We start from the raw sequence: 23,669 nt of genomic DNA on the forward strand, positions 1-23,669 counted from the left end.
CTCTCTCCATCCCCCACTCCTCTCTCTCTCCATCCCCCACTCCTCTCTCTCTCCATCCCCCAATCCTCTCTCTCTCCATCCCCCAATCCTCTCTCTCTCTCTCTCCCACTCCTCTCTCTCTCTCCCGCTCCTCTCTGTCTCTCCCCCCACTCCTCCCTCTTCCTCCCCTCCCCTCACCCACTCTCTCTGTCCACCACTATCTTTCTCCCTCCCCTCACCCCACCCACTCTCTCGGTCCACCACTATCTTTCTCCCTCCCTTCACCCCTCCCACTCTCTCTGTCCACCACTATCTTTCTCCCTCCCCTCACCCCACCCACTCTCTCTGTCCACCATTATCTTTCTCCCTCCCCTCACCCCACCCACTCTCTCTGTCCACCATTATCTTTCTCCCTCCCCTCACCCCTCCCACTCTCTCTGTCCACCACTATCTTTCTCCCTCCCCTCACCCCTTCCACTCTCTCTGTCTACCACTATCTTTCTCCCTCCCCTCACCCCTCCCACTCTCTCTGTCTACCACTATCTTTCTCCCTCCCCTCACCCACCCACTCTCTCTGTCCACCACTATCTTTCTCCCTCCCTCCTTCCCCTCACCCCACCCACTCTCTCTGTCCAAAACTATCTTTCTCCCTCCCCTCACCCCTCCCACTCTCTCTGTCCACCACGATCTTTCTCCCTCTCCTCACCCCTCCCACTCTCTCTGTCCACCACTATCTTTCTCCCTCCCTCCTTCCCCTCACCCCACCCACTCTCTCTGTCCACCACTATCTTTCTCCCTCCCCTCACCCCTCCCACTCTCTCTGTCCACCACTATCTTTCTCCCTCCCTCCTTCCCCTCACCCCACCCACTCTCTCTGTCCACCACGATCTTTCTCCCTCCCCTCACCCCTCCCACTCTCTCTGTCCACCACTATCTTTCTCCCTCCCTCCTTCCCCTCACCCCACCCACTCTCTCTGTCCACCACTATCTTTCTCCCGCCCCTCACCCACTCTCTCTGTCCACCACTATCTTTCTCCCGCCCCTCACCCATTCTCTCTGTCCACCACTATCTTTCTCCCGCCCCTCACCCACTCTCTCTATCCACCACTATCATTCTCCCTCCCCTCACCCCACCCACTCTCTCTGTCCACCACTATCTTTCTCCCTCCCCTCCCTCCCTGTAATGATATGGATCTCAGCAGCATGTGCACGTATACAAGATCACGAGTAAGGGTGTGTGTGTATATCAGGTTGTGTGTGCACGGTACTGGTTGGTAGCTTGATGGATACCTGGATGCATTGGAGAGGTGTTTGGGAATATCAGGTTGTGTGTGGATGAATGACGAATAACGGTGCAGGTGTTGGTGCAGCGCAGGTATGATGGACCCAATGAACACTTCCTGTCCCGAACTTCCTTGTGTAAGAGTTTTACCTGTTTAATTCACCGGTTGCTTGGTAAACTTTCATTTTATGGAACTATTATTCGTCGCTTTAATTAAATCGTGTGTCCTGTGATATGTTATCGTGTCTAAATATTTATCGTACAATATATTAAATGCACACTTGCTACGTCATTGCACGACGTCGCGAAAGCTTTGCTAAAATACACTTTAACTTCAGCCAATCAGGACAACCCACGATCTGCCGTCGCCGCCACCATGCGTTCGTTCATTGGCTGAAGCTTTCGGGCCACGTTGCCCTGTCCTGTGCTTCAATTGGTCAGGCGTCTCCGCCATGCTCCAGGATTGGCTGGTTCGGTTTACGTCATCGGTGTGCGTCGTATTGGCGGAAGCGACGTGCTTTTTAACACGCTGAGGGCTCCTCAGGGTGCAGTGTGTCTTGTTGCTGGAATAGAATGATGTTTATTTAAAAAACGGTTTAAATATAAAGAGTAAATGTTTTTTCTTTTCCGTTTACGATCGCGTATCCTGAGGTAGCGGAGACAGTTTGTGGTGTTCGTGGAAACTTACGATCTCCGAGGTTTCTCGCGCAGCTGCTCGGGGTACAGGGACCCCTAGACCCCGGTGACGTCATGCAGGTCCCCATCATCAGATTACGTCCGGCTCTGTCGTCGTTACCTCTGTTTTTCGTGCTGCTCGACCTGCAGTATGGAAGTGGGTATCACGGGGTTTGTCACGTTCACCTTTATAATGATGAAATGATCTCACCTTGAACACTTCCTTAAGCTTAATGCAGGTAATGGTGTTTTGGCAACAGGTGTGTTGAGCAGTTAAACAGCCTTTTCATATGAGCGAGTGTTTAGTTATGGCTGGAAGGAGCCGACATGGCTCACCTGGTTAAATATGGGTCTGAATCCTGACCCAGGTGGTCCTAGCGTTTCACACCTTGGGCAGGTGGTGGTACATACCTGTAAGTGTGGCTGGGTCTGAATCCTGACCCAGGTGGTCCTATCGTTTCACACCCTGGGCAGGTGGTGGTACACACCTGTAAGTGTGGCTGGTTCTGAATCCTGACACAGGTGGTCCTAGCGTTTCACACCTGTAAGTGTGGCTGGGTCTGAATCCTGACACAGGTGGTCCTAGCGTTTCACACCCTGGACAGGTGGTGGTACACACCTGTAAGTGTGGCTGGGTCTGAATTCTGACCCATGTGGTCCTAGCGTTTCACACCCTGGGCAGGTGGTGGTACACACCTGTAAGTGTGGCTGGGTCTGAATCCTGACACAGGTCGTCCTGGCGTTTCACACCCAGGGCAGGTGGTGGTACACACCTGTAAGTGTGGCTGGGTTTGAATCCTGACACATGTGGTCCTAGCGTTTCACACCCAGGGCAGGTGGTGGTACACACCTATAAGTGTGGCTGGGTCTGAATCCTGACACAGGTCGTCCTAGCATTTCATACCCTGGGCAGGTGGTGATACACACCTGTAAGTGTAAGTGTGGTTGGGTTTGAATCCTGACACAGGTCATCCGAGCGTTTCACACCCAGGGCAGGTGGTGGTACACACCTGTAGGTGTGGCCTCCCTCGGATGCACGTTAAACTGCATATCCCGTCTGTGAGCATTATGTGCTCCACCTTGCAGAACCATTGTCGAAGAGTGGGCGAGTTATCTCCGGCACCTTGAACAAAATTCTTGTCACCTTCAGTCAAACGTCAACACTGGACATCCGGTTGGTGAAAGACTTTGGCCAAACAAGGTTCGCCAGTCGACCCGACAACCTGGGGATGGCGGTGAATGGTCTTGTACTAGTTGGTAGTCTTGTACTAGTTGGTAGTCTTGTACTAATTAGTAGTCTTGTACTAATTAATAGTCTTGTACTAGTTAATCGTTTTGTACTCGTTAATAGTCTTGTATGTACTCGTTAATAGTCTTGTACTCAATAGTCTTGTACTAGTTAATAGTCTTGTACTAGTTAATAGTCTTGTACTCGTGTTACGGATTCGTCACTTCCGTTGTTGTGGTTCTCATCCACTGTAAACATTTTTGGTTGCATGTACTATTATTGTTATCGTTTAAGAGAATTGGAGATAACTGTTTTCAAAAGGTAAAACAAATTAATGTTTTAAAAAGAAACTGGAAACCGGATCGGGAACCGGATGAAGAAGAAGAGGAAGAAGAGGAAAAGGAGGCGGAGCGAGTAAGGTGGACAAGGATCCAAGCTGCTTTGAGGTCTTGAGAAAACGCTGGCGAACGGGGGTCACGAGTGAACTTTGGGTTTCCTGGGAAAGGGATTCCTGCGACAGAGTTGTTATCACTGTGACAGATAAACCTGCGTGACAGGTTTTGCGGTTGATTCCGAAGAGAATCGTTGAAGTGCTGTTACGCCTCGAGTACGGGCTGGTTGGCCATTTTGCCTCGCGCCTGATTTTCGCATCGCTCTAGGCTCTTCACCTCGCTTCAACCATTTCACCGCACCCAGACGTTAACCTGGTTTGTGTGTATAACGTGGATTTTGAGTGGGACTTTGCGGTTCGCCGTTTGTGAGCCGTTGAACGTCCATACCCGAAGGTGTGATTTCCCAGTCGCCTCTTGAGGGTACCTTTGCCCATCTTTGGCAGTGTGACTGTCAACCGAACGGGATTCTGGTCTCGATACGACATCGTTCTGACGATCACTGGAACGTGGATCGACTTTGGCTTGAAGCCGGGTCAGAGACATTGGGAATGTTATTTTCGCTCACTTGGAGCACAGTGAGTTACATTGTACGAAACTGATGGTACCATCATAGGAATGATAAATTGGTTGTACAATTGATTACTATTGTTTTTGTGCTGTTATTCTTGTGTGATCTTAATACAATACTTGTTTGTTGGTAACAATTGGTGTGGTTTCACCATTGATCTTTGACACACAGAATAACACATCTTTCTGCCGTGACTCCTCTCGGGGCTCGGAGGTACACCGTGACCGGGGTTTGGGGAGGAGCACATAACACTCGTTAATGGTATTGTACTCGTTAATGGTCTTGTACTGGTTGATAGTCTTGTACTAGTTGATAGTCTTGTACTAGTTGATAGTCTTGTACTAGTTAATAGTCTTGTACTCGTTAATAGTCTTGTACTCGTTAATAGTCTTGTACTCGTTAATAGTCTTGTACTCGTTGATAGTCTTGTACTCGTTGATAGTATTGTACTCGTTGATAGTCTTGTACTCGTTAATAGTCTTGTACTCATTGATAGTCTTGTACTCGTTGATAGTCTTGTACTCGTTGATAGTATTGTACTCGTTGATAGTCTTGTACTCGTTAATAGTCTTGTACTCGTTGATAGTCTTGTACTCGTTGATAGTCTTGTACTCGTTGATAGTATTGTACTCGTTGATAGTCTTGTACTCGTTGATAGTCTTGTACTCGTTGATAGTCTTGTACTCGTTGATAGTCTTGTACTCGTTGATAGTCTTGTACTCGTTAATAGTCTTGTACTCGTTAATAGTCTTGTACTCGTTGATAGTATTGTACTCGTTAATAGTCTTGTACTCGTTGATAGTCTTGTACTCGTTGATAGTCTTGTACTCGTTGATAGTCTTGTACTCGTTGATAGTCTTGTACTCGTTGATAGTCTTGTACTCGTTGATAGTGTTGTACTCGTTGATAGTCTTGTACTCGTTAATAGTCTTGTACTCGTTGATAGTCTTGTACTCGTTGATAGTGTTGTACTCGTTGATAGTCTTGTACTAGTTAATAGTCGTTTCACTTGCAGGTTTCTTCATGCAGATGCAATTCAAACTTGAGTTACAACAACGGTTCTTAACGTGTGTGTGTGTGTGTGTGTGTGTGTGTGTGTGTGTGTGTGTGTGTGTGTGTGTGTGTGTGTGTGTGTGTGTGTGTGTGTGTGTGTGTGTGTGTGTGTGTGTGTGTGTGTGTGTGTGTGTGTGTGTGTGTGTGCGTGTGTGTGCGCTCTATTACGAGTCTTAGCCCAAGTATATATAAGAAAACAAGTACAGATACATTCAAAGTACACCGCCCCCATGCCAATTAAATAAAGAACATCCTCCAGCGCTGCATTGCCGGGGCGCCTTTGGCAGCTCATAGAGACGGTATTCGGAGGGAGAGGTGTACAATAATTGATTGATTAATTGCGTAATTAAAATAAACAAATCAGGAGACGACGATGGTTCACGAGCGAGCGGTATTCAATGACAAAGGACGGACTGTAACCGAAACAGGCCCGGACAGGTCGGGCCCGGAAATGTCAAAACGAAGGTAACTGACCTTGAAATGAGATAGAAAATAATGTGTAATCAGTTAAGAGGTTAGTTAGCTACACAATACCGAAAATTCGGGGAAAAATGAAATGAAAAAAAAAGAAAAAAAAAAAATGAAAAATCGAGCTCCGTGGGGCCAGACACATGACATTGGCCTAACCAAATATCAAAACCCTTGTCAGATTCCACCAAATCCCTCAGAATATGTAGCTTGAACTCGATTACCCCCTAAAAAGACATCTTTTTTGGGCGTGGCTCGCCCACTCTAGGCAGGACACAACTAGATCATGATATCAAACTCCCACCCAAGTTTCATCAAGATCGGATGATGATATCGGGTAGTTATGCTACAGACAGACAGACAGACACACACACACATGACAAATATAGTGGTCACTTGATAACTCGTGAACCAATAACTAATAATTGTAAAATTACTTAATTGATATATGTGGGGAAAATTATATGCCCAGACCAGGAATCGAACCCAGGTCTCTGCTCTGGAAAACCGTACCAATGCTCTGCCATCTCAGCTATCTGGGTGACCCTGACTGATTGTTTTCATTGTCTGATTCTTGATTTTATTGATTTTCTGACTGATTTGATGGTTTTCCAGAGGACCTGGATTAATTTCCTGGTCTGGGCATATCATTTTCCCACATATAAATTAAATTATTTAATCCTGTTCATTAATGTAATCGTAAAATAATTTCTTAATCATTTGGCTAATAGCACACCTCAACCACCAGTGTTTCATCCGAAGCTGTAACTTTTTTGAAAATTAATTAAATAAGCCATTAATCAAAAAAAAAAATAATTAATTGATAAATTAAGAAATAATAAATCGATTATTTGATTAATCAATAAATCAAAAATACCCTTTGCAGTCGATTCACTTGGTCACTGTCTTGTCCAAATTTCAGTTTCCCAGCTCACAGGATTCCCGGAAAAGGATATCCAAAGGATATTGTCCGGAAAAACAAACAAGCAAACAACCGCAGTGAAAACGCAGTCCTCCCTTTCAGCGCGCGTCATCCCTGGGCCCCCTTCGGTGCCCGGCAATGAGGTCATGCAGTGCCTGGAGATGGCATAGGAAAGGAGCGGTGTGTACCAAAACTTTGATCAACTGATATGGACCCACTGTTTGGAGAGGTTTTTGGCTGAAAGGGTCGAAACCTTTTATGAAGAATTGAGCCCGGCTGATGATCCAGTCAGAAAATCGGTGAATTGCGTACAAGTCACTAAGGTGGTTAATTTAGTTATACAATTTGAGATTTGCGATGACAATACAGCTAGGTATAGGGTGGTGTTGTGGAAGAGATTTATGGAGCAAAACCCCAAAAAACAAACGTGTATGTCTGAAAGGTTTGGGACGTGATTTGGGACAGAAGCTTTGGTTTGGGACATGAAACGTGGATGTCTGAAAGGTTTGGGACGTGATTTGGGACAGAAGCTTTGGTTTGGGACATGAAACGTGGATGTCTGAAAGGTTTGGGACGTGGTTTGGGACAGAAGCTTTGGTTTGGGACATGAAACGTGGATGTCTGAAAGGTTTGGGACAGAAGCTTTGGTTTGGGACATGAAACGTGGATGTCTGAAAGGTTTGGGACAGAAGCTTTGGTTTGGGACATGAAACGTGGATGTCTGAAAGGTTTGGGACGTGGTTTGGGACAGAAGCTTTGGTTTGGGACATGAAACGTAGATGTCTGAAAGGTTTGGGATGTGATTTGGGACAGAAGCTTTGGTTTGGGACATGAAACGTGGATGTCTGAAAGGTTTGGGACAGAAGCTTTGGTTTGGGACATGAAACGTGGATGTCTGAAAGGTTTGGGACAGAAGCTTTGGTTTGGGACATGAAACGTGGATGTCTGAAAGGTTTGGGACAGAAGCTTTGGTTTCGGACATGAAACGTAGATGTCTGAAAGGTTTGGGACGTGGTTTGGGACAGAAGCTTTGGTTTGGGACATGAAACGTGGATGTCTGAAAGGTTTGGGACGTGGTTTGGGACAGAAGCTTTGGTTTCGGACATGAAACGTAGATGTCTGAAAGGTTTGGGACATGAAAACAAAATCATGGGTCTCGAGTGAAACGAATCCTGAATTCCAAACTCGCTCAATACAAGGTTAACGCTTTACCAGTTGCTTTGATAACCTTTGAGTGTCTACCATAAAATGTCTTGTCGTTCAAAGCGAAACCAATGAACATTGCGTGCTTCGTCGCGGCTGTTGATTGTTTATTTGTTGTAGTTTTGCTGAAATTGTAATATATTCATGGCAGGTGGCCTTGGGAATGATCCAGGAGAGGTGGATAAGCACCTGGAACTGGGGAAGAAGCTTCTTGCTGCTGGTCAGCTGGCAGATGCACTTTCTCACTACCACGCTGCTGTAGGTAGGTGATCTGATCGCAGGTTAAGCCCGATTAAACGACCGCAGTACAATGGAAAACACCTTGCACCTTCATGGCTTTTATTTAATTACTTTATTGCTTTTACTGCTTAACCAGGTTTGCCTCGGCATGCTACCTGTTATTGATTTGGATTTGAAAGCACTTTTGTGTCGGCGTGTGAACCCGCTGCTTGGTATGCTTCTCCACATTGTGTTTAATATAGTAGAAGCACTGCGTTCCTCCAGGAGCGGGCGGAGTGGGGGTTGAGGTCGGGTAAATTTACGTAGTCCCCGTGGTTTGTAATCCACCCTCCCTCCAGCAGGGCTCTCGGTAAACCACGTGCACGGGAGGGCATCGCAGGTCGTCTGCACATCCTGGCGGGCAGGGAAAGGGTATCACTAGCTACAGGCACATTTACCCATCGCCCCAAGCAGCTCCTGGAGAGAGCGGGAGTTTCTAATCTATCTATAATTCCAGTAATCTCTGTATGTCTGTATGTCTGTGACCGCTGTTTCTCGACAACCACGGGTCCGATATACTTTAAACTTGCCAGGTATATTGCTGGGGACCCGAGGATGTGCCTTTTCAAGGTTTCATATTAATCGGAGAAGTAGTTACCGAGCTATGTCCAAAAAACGATTCAACCAATCAGAGAGCAGCGAGCTATCACGTGTGCCGAACGTGGCGAACAGACTCTGCCTCGGACGGCACATTTGAGAGCGTATTCATTTATTTCACGTTGGCAAACTATGTTGCCGTTAAACTATGTTGTAAAACTAATTAAAACTAATTTGCGATTCTTTCGCTTTCCTGCGCGTTTGTGCACGCAATGGCGATTTCTTTACCAAACTCCGCAAGCCGTTCGCTTTGGACCAAACCATTTCATGTAAATAGAGGGGGGGGATTGTCACCGTACTCGCAAGCCGTTCGCTTTGGACCAAACCATTTCATGTAAATAGAGGGGGGGATTGTCACCGTACTCGCAAGCCGTTCGCTTTGGACCAAACCATTTCATGTAAATAGAGGGGGGGGATATAATTTTAGATATATATATATATAGTACGGGCATGCCCTAGTATCTAAAAATCCACAAATTATGGTGTGAGCTGACTGGACTGGCAGGATGGAATTGAGGTACGCACACGCTCCCTAAGCTGTCTAGCCTGGGTTCGAATCTTGGCCTGGCGATAAACGGTCATCCTAGTGTTTCGCAGTCAGGGTGATTCAGCGTGTGCCGAGTTGTTAGGGTTACAATCTGATGGAAGTTAAACGGGTATTCCGTCTGCCAACATTAGTTTGGTGGGCCTTAAATATCCCACATTGTCCTTAGTGAACGTCGGCGAGTTGTGGGAGGGGAGGGAGGGGGGGGTGGGAGGGGAGGGAGGGAGGGGGGTGGGAGGGGGGGGGGGTGGGAGGGGAGGGGAGGGGAGGGGGAGTTCTCGGTGGTCACCCATAAAATAGATTTGTAAAAATTTCGGTTGCTCACCTGGTTGAGGGTGGATAGAGCCAATGAGGTGGTATACCTGGCCTTGCACCTTGAATGTAGGCATGAATCCTTGCTCAGTGATGACGCGATCTGCTCCAAACGAAGTCATTTGGAACGAAGAGTTGTAATTACGGATTTCCTTCAGGAAGTGTCTGGATTGAGTCATAGTTGATTGAAGTAGTTCTTTCAAAGGTTCCGGTGGAGATTGGAGAGAAGGCAAAAGGACATTGCCTCCCCTGCAACACATTCCTGGTGTTTCTCCCTTCCATTTCAAGGCATGGCAAAACTGACAGGTGAACGACATGGAGCCAATATCAACGTTTGAGGAGTAGTCAGTGTTCGGATTGTAACTGAATGCAGCCTTCTCCCATACAATGGCCAGCTGCCGTCTGCCTGATGGTTGCCAGTTGTTGAGTCGTTTTTGGCGCTGTTCTTCTGTCTCCTGCTGTCTGGCCCTCGCTACACTTTGTTGATTGGCGTTTAGACGTGCCTCTGTCTCATCTTCTGTCTCTCGCTGTCTGAATCTAGAGACACGTTCTTGATTGGCTTGTCGATGGTGAAAAGTATCTTCATCGGCTTCATGGAGTCTCCGATCAGCGATTTTCCTTGCTCGGGAGGTTGAACGTGACAAATTTCTTTTCTTCGGTGCCATTGCCTATATCACAGTCAGTCTTCCAGTCACTCACTCGTAGACAAATTAAAAATACCAAATTCAAAATACTGGTAGACAAAATACCACGTTTACACGTGGTAAGAAACGACGCAAACGCACGATTGCAACTCTGCGTCGTGTCGTGGGCGTGGGCGTGGCCAACGTGGCCTCATGCTCCCAGGTGATTGGCTAACTCGAGCTCGAGAGAGCCATAATGCGCTACGTTATGGCAAAAAATATGGATCTAAAGATGAAAGAAAAAAGACCTATGTGGTGTGAATGGCAATGTTCCTCGCTGAAATGTGAAAAAACGCAATCGCGCGGCAAGGAACATCACGTGATCGCTCTGAGCGAATCAGCGCGCTGCTCTGCCACCGGTCAGAATCTGTGTATAATATTCCTCGCTGAAAAAAAATCTATGTGAAACATGCTACTATCTATGCTAAATCATGCTAAATGCTAATCATGCTAAAATCTATGCTACTTGCTGTGAGTTTCTGGCGGCAAGGAACATCACGTGATCGCGTCACGAACATCATTCGTGATCACGTCATCACGTGATCGTGATCGTCATCAATGAGCGCGAATGAGCGAATCAGCGCGCTGCTCTGCCACCGATTCAGATTCCGTGTATAATATTCCTCGCTGAAAAAAAATATGGTTCTAAAGATGAAAGAAAAAAAAAACCTATGTGGTGTGAATGGCAATGTTCCTCGCTGAAATGTGAAAAAACGCAATCGCTTTTCGCTCTGAAATACGTGCGAATGCGTAACTGAGTTAATGGCGGCAAGGAACATCACGTGATCGCTCTGAGCGAATCAGCGCGCTGCTCTGCCACCGGTCAGATTCCGTGCATAATATTCCTCGCTGTAATGCGCTGAGGTAAAAATATGGTAAAAAAATATAATGAAATATATTTTTTTAGGTCGGCCATGTTCTTCCCAGGCTCAATGGCCATGTCTGTGCCAAATATCAAGTACGTGAGCCTCTCCGTTTAGGAGTCTATCGGTAACATTACACACACACACACACACACACAAACTGTGTTTTATATATATAGATAGCAGACTTTTGCTTTCTAAGTATAATTTGTACAGATTTACTTCAGAAGTGTAGATAGACGAAATTATAAATGTGCGGCCTGATAAAAATCGAAAGAGTTGCCTCGTACCAAGTCCTTCTCAAGACTGCGTGGGGTAAGTATTCTATGAATACCATCTCGTTGTTTAAATGAAAGTGTACATGCAACTGTAATTTGCTGAGTTTTATGTTTGTCCCTGTTCTGTAAACAACAATTATAGAACTATCAAACAAAATTGTCGGATCATAGGATCTTCAACTTGCTTTGGAATATATTTTATTTCTGAGCTTTTATAAAATAGGAAATCACATGATTGCTGCAAACAATACTTTGTTAATTCAAAGAAAGAGTTTGTTGAAATGTGATATCGATATTGTCATTACTCTCAACACGCGAAGTGAAAAAGCAGAGTTAAGCATAACTAATTTGTGCGTAACTCCGCTTTAAGCATAATTAATTACGATTGCGACACAATTAACAAAAAACTCGACTGATTCCGCAACTGGACCACATGGCATCAGCCCACAGATCCTAAAATTCTGCTCTGCCACTCTATCTCACCCCTCTCTGTTCTCTTCATCCTCTCTTTTGCTCAAGGTCATCTGTCATATGCTTGGAAATCGGCAAACATCACCGCTTTACACAAAAAAGGTGCAAAAACAGATCCTTGCAACTACAGACCAATCAGCCTGCTCCCAATAATCAGCAAAGTCATGGAATCCATCATTGCTTCGGATATCAAATCCTTCCTCTTCTCCAATGGCTTGATCTCGGATCATCAATTTGGTTTCAGACCTGGTCACTATACTCTGGACACGCTGCTTCTGCTGTCTCAACAATGGATGGAGGTCCTCAACGCCAAACAGGAAATTAGAGCTGTCTCCCTCGACATATCACGTGCCTTCGATACGGTCTGGCACCCCGCTCTGCTCACCAAACTCTCCTCCTATGGTATCCATGGAAATCTCCACGCATGGCTGGCAGACTTCCTCTCTAGTCGTAGTCAACGCGTGGCCCTGAATGGGTTTCTTTCATCTCCTCTTCCTGTTCAGGCTGGAGTTCCCCAAGGCAGTGTTCTGGGCCCTGTGCTTTTTCTGGTCTTCATCAATGATCTCTCTGACTCTTGAAAATCCTCTCTATCTTTTTTCTGATGACTCCACTCTCTGCCGCTCCATTCCTCATCCCTCAGATCGGCAGTCTGCAGCCTCCTCACTCTCTGCAGACCTGGACAAAATCACAAACTGGGCAAACAAGTGGAACATGTCTTTCAATCCTGACAAATCTCACACTCTTACGATGTCTCTCCGAAAAGACCGACTGGACAACCCTCCCATCCACTTTCTCAACAGTCCTCTCCAAGAAGTTGTCACTCAAGATTTTGGGTCTCATTATCTGCCATGATCTTTCCTGGGAAAACCACATTTCCAAGCTGGCCTCCAAAGCCAGTCACCTTCTGGGCATCCTCCGTCGTGCGAAGTCCTTCCTTGGCACACCTGAGCTCCTCACCACATACAAGGCTTTCATCCGCAGATTGATGGAACACTGCTCTCCCCTCTGGGCCGGTGATCCTGCCTCACACCGAGCTCGGCTTCCCGTTGTAGAAACCAAAGCTTCCAGAATCATTGGAATCTCCCGCGATGAAGCTAACTCCGAGGGTTTTTCACTCTCTCACTGCAGGCAGGTTGGTGGTTTTTCTGGCTTCTACCGACTCCTCTCCGGCCTTGCTCCCCCAGTTCTCTCTGGGCTGTCCTCCAAATATTCCTGCAAAACGCACAAGATCTGCCTGCAACCCTTTTCTGTTGAAACTAACAAAATCAAGGCTCTCTGCTCACCTTCACTGTTTCATTCATCTTTTTCCCACCTCTGGAACAAACTCCCACACTCTCTTCAATCCCACTCCTCCCTCCTGGTCTTCAAAACAGCTGTTCACCACCATCTTATATCTTCTCCCATCCAAAAGCTCGATCTTTTATACCTAATTAATCCACCCCAAATCTACCTCCTTCAAATTCCCTGTTTTCTTTCCTGAAATCCCCTGTAATGTCCATCTTGTTTATCCTCTTTATCCTTCCCCAGCCCCCTCGCCCCCACTTGTCTCCTGTTCCCTTCTTATATGTGTTGGTTGTTATATGAGTTTAGACCAAGTATACAGAAAAACAAAAACATACTTTTAATCAGAACTTGAATAATTTTCCTCTGATTTTCATCATATTAAGTTTGTTTTGTTTTTTTAAATATATTGTAAATATGGACACATTTTCTTAATTTATACTCTATCCATAAATGTTGAAGGTCAAGGTCATATGTTGGTCCAAAACAAGTATGGCCATCATTGGATCATGGGCTAAATGTCAACGTGGGCCGCTCCTCGGGCAGCTTACCCTTGGCAATCGCTTTGTGATCGCAGATATCTAGCTTTGATTTGAGAATGCATGAAATGATCCGAAATTTGTATGAAAACGATATTTATTTTCAGGCACATGTCAACATTACGATGTGATTTAGTTGATCTGCACCAAATTTCCTTGCAATCTATCCCCACTGCTAGATGGAGATCCTGATAATTACTTGACTTACTACAAACGGGCCACGGTTTACCTTGCTCTGGGACGATCCAAATCTGCTGTTCCTGATCTGACCCGAGTCATCGAGTTGAAGCCCGACTTCACGGCCGTATGCAGTTTCATTCCCGACTCTACACTCGGCTTACTTCCTATATCTTGCTGACCTGCGACCTCCCACATTTTCCTTTCTTTAATCATTTGCAATGCATTATTTAATTTTTCCAAATTATTCACCATCTTACCTTCTTTTCCATCATTTTTTAAATATCAGATTATTTTTCATTGTTTTCAGTCATCTCTCTTCCTTTGCAGGCGAGACTTCAAAGGGGAAATGTGTACCTGAAGCAGGGAAGATTGGAAGAAGCACGGTCTGATTTTACCGCTGTGGTAAGAGTACGGTGAAGCTTTGTGTCCTGATTTCAATGTATCCCACCGCAGGCAGGTGATGGTCATTTCCAAGCATTTCAATATACCAAAGCTTTGGAAAACGAAAAAAAACAAACCTCATTTGAAACTCCCTGTCCACCTTCACAGCTGCAGGCCTCCCCAGGAGATCAGAATGTGGTCAAGCTACTGGTGCAGGTCGCTGAGATCCAGATGCTGGTTGCTCAGGCAAAGGAGGGCCTGGAGAGCAGTGATCACTCTTCGGCCATGGATGCACTAGATCAGGCGGTCGAGGTGCGATGGTAGACTTACCGGAAAGAAAAGCGCGTTGGTCGTTTGCATTGGATGGGAGATTGTGAATGTACATTTCCTCTTTTGTCTTTCCCTGTGCTCAAGCTGTGCCCTTGGGCAGCCTGGCTCAGGGAGCTCCGTGCCGAATGTTTGGAGAGTCGAGGTGATTTGAGTCGAGCCGTGACGGAACTGCGCGCGGCGGGCAAGTTGCGCCCGGAGCCGAGCACGTATCTTCGAGCCAGTCGACTCCTGTACAGCACGGGAGAGCTTCAGGATGCACTGAAGTAAGAGCTTGGATCACCTTCCCTTTTGGTCATCATGTTTATCTATTTTTGCCTTATTAGCCTGTCCGGTGCACAGCAAGAGGTGTGCGTGTGCGTGTGCGTGTGCGTGTGCGCAGGGTCGGTCGGTCGTCGGTCAAGGGTCTTTTTTTTTTTTTTGCCTCAAACCTGTAAAATTGTGGACAAGGATGAGTTGAGCAAGATACTGTCCTTTATCTTTCCTTCTCTTCCCAAACCCTCTATTCGATGAGCCTTGGGAAATCTACGTGGGCTCGTCCCCAATCGCAGAGAGCATCAACCGTTAGATAGCCGAGCGCTTTAAAAAAGACCATGATTGGGGATCTCCCGAGACAGTTCTGCGAGTGATGGCCATGCGGTTTGAATTGTTCTTTAAAAGGTGTAGTGTGGATCGCGCACCCCACGGGCAGCGCATCTATTTGCTCTTTCAGTCCACGTCCCCCTTTCTTTATCTCCTTCCTTCTATCAGCGCCTTGTATCTAATGGCAAAAGGTGCTGCATAAATCATATTATTATTAAAATTTGTACAATATTGTATGAATCGTTTCCAGTTTGCTTTCTTCAGTCCTCATTTGATATGCGGATTCATTTGTTGTTAGTCATAACTTCCTGTTGATTTCCAATCCCCCCCCCCCCCCCCCCCATCGATATATTTTAGTGAGGTTCGTGAATGCCTACGTCTGGACCCCGACCATCGCGAGTGTTTCCAGCTGTACAAGCAGGCCAAGCGTTTAGGAAAGCAGTTCGATGATGGAGAAAAGCTCTTGGAGAGCGGCAGGCAAGGCTCTCGGGTGCTTCTTCTTCACTCTGCTTCTGTTACCTACACTTTGCATCACTCCCTTCACCTCGATGACCTCCACTCTTATTCTGCAGTCTAATTGGACCTAGTACCAAAGTAGTTCTTTTGTTTGTCTGCACAAAGATGTTTTTTTTGTCGATTATTTATTTCTTTTTTAGTTGAGTGACCAGTATTGTATGAAACGCCCAAACATTGGAACGTGGGTTAGGCTATCTTGGCGTTGTACCGTTGTATCATCGTCCTATTTTACCCAAAATGCTGTTCTCATGCAGTGATTTGTGTGTGTGTGTGTGTGTGTGTGTGTGTGTGTGTGTGTGTGTGTGTGTGTGTGTGTGTGTGTGTGTGTGTGTGTGTGTGTGTGTGTGTGTGTGTAGCTATGATGCTGCTGTCGAGAAATTCGAAGCGAGCATGCAGACCGAGCCTTCCATCATGACTTACACGATACGCGCCAAGCTACGTATCTGTCACTGTCACCTGAAGGTGAAGTCCGGGCGGATTGGTCGTTGTCTTTTTTTGATGTCCAAGATGAGCGATTGTGAGATTAACGCATCGTTTGTTTTCATGTGAACGTGTTTTTTGTGATTTCTTGCCCCATTTGAATCCTTTTGGAACTTTTTATTTTTGTCATGTGATGGAATTTATATTCTAGTTGTGGAATGTTTATTTAGTTATTGCAATGCTTGTCTACGCCGAAGCCTGGTGTTGGCTTAGCGGTTAGGGTGCGGCTTGGAATCCTGGGTTCGAATCCCGGTCGATCGCTGAATTAACGCCAGGGGGGTTGACTCAGCCTGTCATCCTTCTGAGGTCGGCAAATTGAGTACCAGTTCACTGGTAACTCCCTGTGTGTCGCAAGAGGCGACTAACAGGGTTGGTGGCAGGAAGGGCATCCGGCTGTAAAACATTGCTTCAAAAAGGGGACCAAGGTGCTCGAAAAAGGCCAATCCCTGCTCTGTGGGGGAAAATGGCCTCTAAAGGTGGTTCTTGTCTACCTGATCACTTTCGTTTGTAGATGTCGAATCCACACGTGTATTCATGTTTTCCATGATGAATGTGAATGAATTTAAAGATTATGATGTTACATTATCTGTGTTACCTTTATTGTTACCTTTCCTCTGGCAGAATAGCCAAGTGTCTGAAGCGGTACTGGTGTGTAGCGAAGTGCTGAAGCACGATCCGCGGAACGTCGAAGCTCTCTGTGACCGAGCCGAGGCTCACATCCTCAATGACGAGTTCGGTGAAGGTAGGTCGGGGCATACGTACCTCGGTCGGTCATCACGTGATGCCGCATTTTAGGGTGTTGTGGGATCCTGCGGGGAACATCCACGGTCACGTCGGACGTTCTTGCTTACAGCGGTTGCAGATTACGAGCGAGCACGAGACATCGACGAAACGAGGTCGGGTGTCCGTGAGGGTCTCGAGAAGGCTCAGAGGTTGCAGAAACAGTCGCAGCGCAGAGACTACTATAAAATCCTGGGTGTGAAGAGGTGCGTTATGTCGCTTTGTGTGGCACATCAAGTCAAAGTACTTTGCATTAATCCTTGCCTGTGTTTCAACTTAAACCAAACTCTGTGCAATCGCTTTCTGCGTTGAAGAATGAATGAATGATCGTTTAAAGGCCATTTTCCCTGCTAGAGCGGGGGTTAGCCTAGCTGGCTCCATGACAATCATGGTTCCCTGTTTGAGGCAATGTTTTTATGGCCGGATGCCCTTCCTGACACCAACCCTTGGTCACCTCTTTGATGCGCAGGGATACGGTGCACCTATTCTAAACCGGGGTACACACCAGGATCATTCATCCCAGCAAGCTGGTACTCAATTTGCCGACCTTGGAAGGATGACAGGCTGAGTCAACCGGGATTCGAACCCAGGATCCCAAGCCGGCACCCTAACCGCTAAGCCAACACAATTGCACTCTTCTTCTTGCATTAAAATTGTAGTTTCAATATTTCCATTATACAAGATGGGGGTAGGGAGGCTTCTAATTGGGTAATATTTTAAAGAATCATACGTAGACGTGACCACAGGTGCGAATGTATTTTTGTTTTTTCTCCCCATATGTAGAACGGCAAAGAAGCAACAAATACTCAAGGCGTATCGCAAGATGGCTCAACAGTGGCACCCAGACAATTTTATGTCTGAGGAAGAGAAAAAGAAAGCAGAGAAGATGTTCATCGACATTGCATCTGCAAAAGAGGTTCTCACGGACCCTGGTGAGGTTTGATGCCGTAGAATGTATCGGAGACCTGGGAGAGAACGCTTGGATCATGTGAATGGTGGTGGTGGTGCACTATTTTAGAGTGACGTGACATTCCTACCCAGTACGTGATAAACTTTTGATTGCATCGTGGTTTTTATGATGATCGACTTTGCACTGCCATTGCTTCCTTCTGTGTTGCTTGGACGACGCATTGCCCATTCTTTTTTGTCACCAGATGTCTCGTTTCCACCAGCAAATGTTGAACTAGTTCAGGCTGGATGTACGAGGGCGTGCTGAAAAGTCATTCCTCCTATTCTAATTCTCTAAAACAGGTTGAGATATTCAAACGGATCAACACAGTCCGCATGTTATTTCTTCCTGACACTGGGTGCGATGTTGTGGGATTATGATGCCAGATGGCAGAGGGCAGCACGACATCGGTGTGGTTGAAGCAGCACGCGATTATTGAGTTTTTAAGGCAGAGAACTTGCGTTCAATCGACATTCATCGGTGAACAAGTCGCACGGCCTCACACGAGTGCATGAACGGCTCAACCAATCGGTCGCCTCGGTTTCACCGCCTTAAAGACCCGACTTGGCTCCCTCAGATTTTAATCTCTTCCTCAAACTTAAAAAAACACATTCATGGAGAACATTATTTTTTTCTCGACCGCGAAGCACTGGTTAAGTCAACAGGACACAGTTCCATCGTGATGGAATCGCAAAACGGCTCGAACGTTGGCAGAAACGTGTGGACCACAGTCGTCATCTTCACAAATAATCACCGTGGGAGAATAAAGATTAGGTTAGTAAATGTCTTTCATTTGAATGTCTTTACCTGTAGGAGGTTTTACTTTTCAACACGCCCTCGTAGTTTGAGCGAGAACCAAATTTGGTCGCGGAAACCTGAACCAGGATCGTATGGCAGTTTGGAATGCACGAGATCGATTTGAGACACTGAAAATCCAGCCTGGACTAGTCATCACCAGTAGAATGAGCTTTGTGATAAGGACAAATTTGTTTAGATTTTGGTGAAGATGCAGATCTGGATCTGAGAATTTTTAAAGTGATTCTTAACCATTTAGAGACGAGACAAAAACGATATATAGCATGATATTATTATGTCGGGAGGGTAGAGCAATATCGCATGGTGCATACGTGATCCTTACTGGTCATATTCTACGTCGTGTGCTTTAGAAATGCGTAAGAAGTTTGATGAGGGAGAAGATCCTTTGGATCCTGAGAACCAGCAGGGTGGGGCAGGCCCCTTTCAGCATGGCTGGCAGCCATTTCAAGGCTTCAACCCCTTTGGCTCAGGAAACTTTCACTTCAAGTTCCAGTTCAACTGATGTGCACTCTTGGCCCTGCATTACCACTCGCCACTCCATTACTCACCAAGTCTGAGTATCTGGACAAATGGAGTGGATGTCCGCCCAATTCGGACGTCATATCACCGCATTTGGGCAAAGACTAAGGCATTGGACAGCCCCTCACATCTTGACCCCTTATTCCTCCACATCTGCAAATTGTCTGCTGTAAGTCTATTTTTTTGGCTGTTATGTTATTGAATTCTTTCACAAACTTTTGAGCTATTCTGGGCTCAGCCTTGTTATTCCAACATCCTGCAAAGGTTGTGGAAGAATCGGTGGTGAACATGACGTCGTGTGGTTTCAACCTTGTGCTCGAAGGTTGAATTTCAATATGAAAGCTGTTGGGGAAAGTTTTGAAATGGTCACCGCGTTAGCAAGTGAGACTGGACTAGCCAAGTTGGAGCAGAGGAGCTTGCGGTGGGAAGCTCTTTCCCTTTATGTGGAGCTGTGAGCAGGAAAAATTAAATGGGCGATTTCAAAATGGACAAATTGGGTTTGAGAAACGTAACTTGGAAAGTACTTCATGCGGTTTAACGCATCTTTACTCGATGGACACTGTCAGCTGATGAGGGTGCAAACCCCGGGTCTTCATGTTTTGGGTGCACGCCGTGCCCGTGTCGAACGTTTAGCTGAGTTTGTTGAATGTCAGGAAAACTGAATAATAATCGGTGAATTTAGCTTTTGTAAAGGAGATAAGATGATTATTAACCCGTCTGCCTTTCGTGCAAAAGTCTCAATTCTGCTTTTAATATTTTCTTTCCATAGCTAATCTGACGCGTGGGTTGACTTCTACTAATAACACAGGATGACATTTTCACAAATTGTACTTTACCTCTTATGGTTCAAATGTGTACTTCCTGTGTTCAGTTAAACACAAACATTTATTTTGCTGAAGCTCTCCTTCGACGAAGGATTAAATTTTGACAAAACACTTTGGTCAATGATATTTAAATTGAGGAAATGAATTATTGGATTGCTTTGTGTATATACAGTGTACAACTCAGACCCGAATGTACAGTAATTGTTGGTTTGAACGGATAATTTATGGAAGAATAAAAAAAAAATTCCCAGGTTACGTAAATGACAGAATCCATAAAAAAAACCCCACTTGTTTAGTCATTTGATTGCATTTCGGACATATTTTGAAGCCATATGCAGTACGGGCCAAGCTGCGTTTCAAAAGCAGCCATTTCAAACAGGTATGCAACAATACAATGCCATTTACTACAATTGGGTCATTGGTAAGAAAATGGAATGTGGGATAGGGGGGAGGAAGAGAAGAGATGGGGCAAATTCCATGTTGGACCTTTACCTTAAAACCCCTTTTGACCCCTTTAAACAACTGTACAAAAGACCCTCAATTGACCGACTCAGCGACATAAGCTGAACATTCTCTGTACACAAACCCCATTTGTACCTCGAGTCCAAAGATGACTTGAAACGGCCGTCTCAGCACATTCTCTTCCCATCTCATTGACATGCAAAAAGAAAACGAAGTTTTTTTGTTTTTTTTTCACCACTACCTGGGTAAGAGGAGAAGCAACGTGCAAAATAATGTGTTTTTAAAGCTGAAAATGACAATCCAGCATTTTGCTAACTCAGGCACAAGCTGAAGCAGTTTCTGGAGGAACAAGTAACAACTGGAGGTGGAATAAGATGCACAACTAATTTTCGTCTCCGGGCCTTCGGAGCTCTCTTATGTGCTTTATGAGGTACGTTTTCTCATCCACAAACTGTTCATCATCCGTGCGGTCTGGTTGAAAGTTTGACAAGAAGTCCAACAGCTTTGTTTGGTTCTTGAGCAAGATGTCCAGGATTGGCTGTGGCTTGCTAGGATTAGCCACAAACACCTAGGAAATGAAGAGGGTGAGAAATTGGGAGCTAAAAGAAAACTAGAACGACACTCTTCGACATCACGACGTCGACCGATATGCCTCCGCCAACATTATTACATCATTATGATACTTGTACCAAGTTTGATTTAAATCCATTCAGCTGTTCTCAAGTTATCACATTTTTACCTGACATGCCCTTTGACCTCTTGTTGCATAGTCAAATCAGTTCATCTTTGCATCATATATATATATATATACACAAAGAATTAAGTTAAGCACCCCCCCCGTTTTTTTACAACCTCGCACATTACAAGTTTGTTGTCGTCAAAACAGTGTAATATACCCATGATATTGCTATATTTTCTGGAGAAGTGATATTATGGTCACATAAAAACATAACAATCATGCCGTTTTCAATATTTTATTCTGAATAATTTAAGGTGAAATTTTTTGGGAATTTTAGGCATATTTTCACCTCAATTTAAGTATGGAGCTATAGGTCCATCACGGACAGTGTGGATGACGTTTATGTTTTCTAACGTACAGTCATTGTTCTGAGAAGACCTCTAGCGATCTTTGCGTCAATAACGTGTGTAGGACCCACGTGATCGGATCACTGACTCAACCCTACGTCTCATAGACCCTGTAAGCCGTCGTATGCATTGCTGTGGCAGGTTGAACCCCCTCGAGCACGTTTGGGACATGTTGGGACGACAAATTGCGAAGATGGTCCCTCCAATAGCCAATCTGGATGAATTGGAACGTGCATTACATCGGGAATGGAACAACCTGCCACAGCAACGCATACGACGGCTTACAGGGTCTATGAGACGTAGGGTTGAGTCAGTGATCCGATCACGTGGGTCCTACACACGTTATTGACGCAAAGATCGCTAGAGGTCTTCTCAGAACAATGACTGTACGTTAGAAAACATAAACGTCATCCACACTGTCCGTGATGGACCTATAGCTCCATACTTAAATTGAGGTGAAAATATGCCTAAAATTCCCAAAAAATTTCACCTTAAATTATTCAGAATAAAATATTGAAAACGGCATGATTGTTATGTTTTTATGTGACCATAATATCACTTCTCCAGAAAATATAGCAATATCATGGGTATATTACACTGTTTTGACGACAACAAACTTGTAATGTGCGAGGTTGTAAAAAAACGGGGGGGGTGCTTAACTTAATTCTTTGTGTATATATACTATACCAAATTTGTTCAGAATCCCATCACTTGTTCACAAGTTGGAGTGCCAACATACATTTTACTTAACATGACCGATGACCTTGACTCCAGAATTGAATGAGTTCATCTTTACCTCATTATACATACCTGCACCAAGTTTGACTAAGATCCTTTCAGCCGTTCTTAAGTTATCACAGTAGCAAAGTAATTGTAACTTAACATGACCTTTGAAATCTGACCATGACCCCAAAATCAAATCAGCATATCTTTTCATCATAATATATAATTATACACAAAGAATTAAGTTAAGCACCCCTACACAACGAATTAAGGTAAGCACCCCCTAATATATATTCTTTGTGTATATGTATACATTGGCATATATTCTAAGGTATGTGAGATCAAATAATGATTGGTATGACATTAGCAATTATCCATTGATGAAATTGAGTGATCAAAGTGAAAAAAAGTGATTGGTTGAGTCAGTGATCCGATCACGTGGGTCCTACACACGTTATTGACGCAAAGATCGCTAGAGGTCTTCTCAGAACAATGACTGTACGTTAGAAAACATAAACGTCATCCACACTGTCCGTGATGGACCTATAGCTCCATACTTAAATTGAGGTGAAAATATGCCTAAAATTCCCAAAAAATTTCACCTTAAATTATTCAGAATAAAATATTGAAAACGGCATGATTGTTATGTTTTTATGTGACCATAATATCACTTCTCCAGAAAATATAGCAATATCATGGGTATATTACACTGTTTTGACGACAACAAACTTGTAATGTGCGAGGTTGTAAAAAAACGGGGGGGGTGCTTAACTTAATTCTTTGTGTATATATAAAAATTTGGGGACAATCCCATCACTGGTTCACAAGTTAGCTCGGTAACAGAATTTTTAACTGACCGGACATCTGACCTCTTGACCCCAAATTCGAATCAGTTGATCTTCACATCATTATACATACCTGTAACAAGTTTGAATTAGATCCCTTCAGCCGTTGTCACGTTATCATGGTAACGAAAACCTATCACAGCTGGATGGACAACCTGAAAACGTAATGCCTCCGGCGACTTTGTCGGCGGAGGCATAAAAACTAACGGGTCACTGTAGACTAAGCATGGTGGAACAACAAGTCTAATGTATGAAAATTCACATTACTTCCCCACTCCCTCTGGGACCAAGCACCCTCCCAACCTCCCTGTCCAAGCCCCCTCCCTCTCCAAGCCCCCTCCCACCCTCCCTCTCCAAGCACCCTCCCACCCTCCCTCTCCAAGCACCCTCCCACCCTCCCTCTCCAAGCACCCTCCCACCCTCCCTCTCCAAGCCCCCTCCCACCCTCCCTCCCTCTCCAAGCCCCCTCCCACCCTCCCTCTCCAAGCCCCCTCCCACCCTCCCTCTCCAAGCCCAACTGTACTCTGTCTCATCCGTCCTCTGCCCACCTCTCCTACCCTACCCTTTCCGCCACGTCTTCCC

General features: G+C 45.3%; 2 protein-coding genes across 3 annotated transcripts in view; one reads left to right on the forward strand and one right to left on the reverse strand.

Moving 5' to 3' along the window:
- Positions 1-1,740: 1,740 nt before the first annotated feature.
- Positions 1,741-20,097, forward strand: DNAJC3 (DnaJ heat shock protein family (Hsp40) member C3). The gene is made up of 12 exons (XM_078775371.1): positions 1,741-2,093; positions 7,922-8,032; positions 13,797-13,921; positions 14,125-14,199; positions 14,347-14,490; positions 14,593-14,771; positions 15,445-15,564; positions 15,960-16,065; positions 16,705-16,825; positions 16,937-17,069; positions 17,647-17,795; positions 18,979-20,097. Exons 1-12 carry the CDS (start codon positions 2,012-2,014, stop codon positions 19,128-19,130), a joined length of 1,497 nt encoding a protein of 498 aa, XP_078631497.1. The 5' UTR covers positions 1,741-2,011; the 3' UTR covers positions 19,131-20,097.
- Positions 20,014-23,669, reverse strand: part of LOC137424399 (calcium-binding protein 39) — a 48,098-nt gene continuing 44,442 nt past the window's right edge. For both annotated transcript variants that reach the window (XM_068111816.2, XM_068111818.2), the window contains one exon: positions 20,014-21,001. In XM_068111816.2, coding sequence (XP_067967917.1) covers positions 20,816-21,001 — 186 coding nt within the window. In that variant the 3' untranslated portion in view covers positions 20,014-20,815. The remainder of the gene's footprint in view (positions 21,002-23,669) is intronic.

The sequence above is a fragment of the Myxine glutinosa genome, chromosome 4, assembly GCF_964187855.1.
Source record: "Myxine glutinosa chromosome 4, kmMyxGlut1.1, whole genome shotgun sequence".
NCBI lineage: Eukaryota > Metazoa > Chordata > Myxini > Myxiniformes > Myxinidae > Myxine > Myxine glutinosa.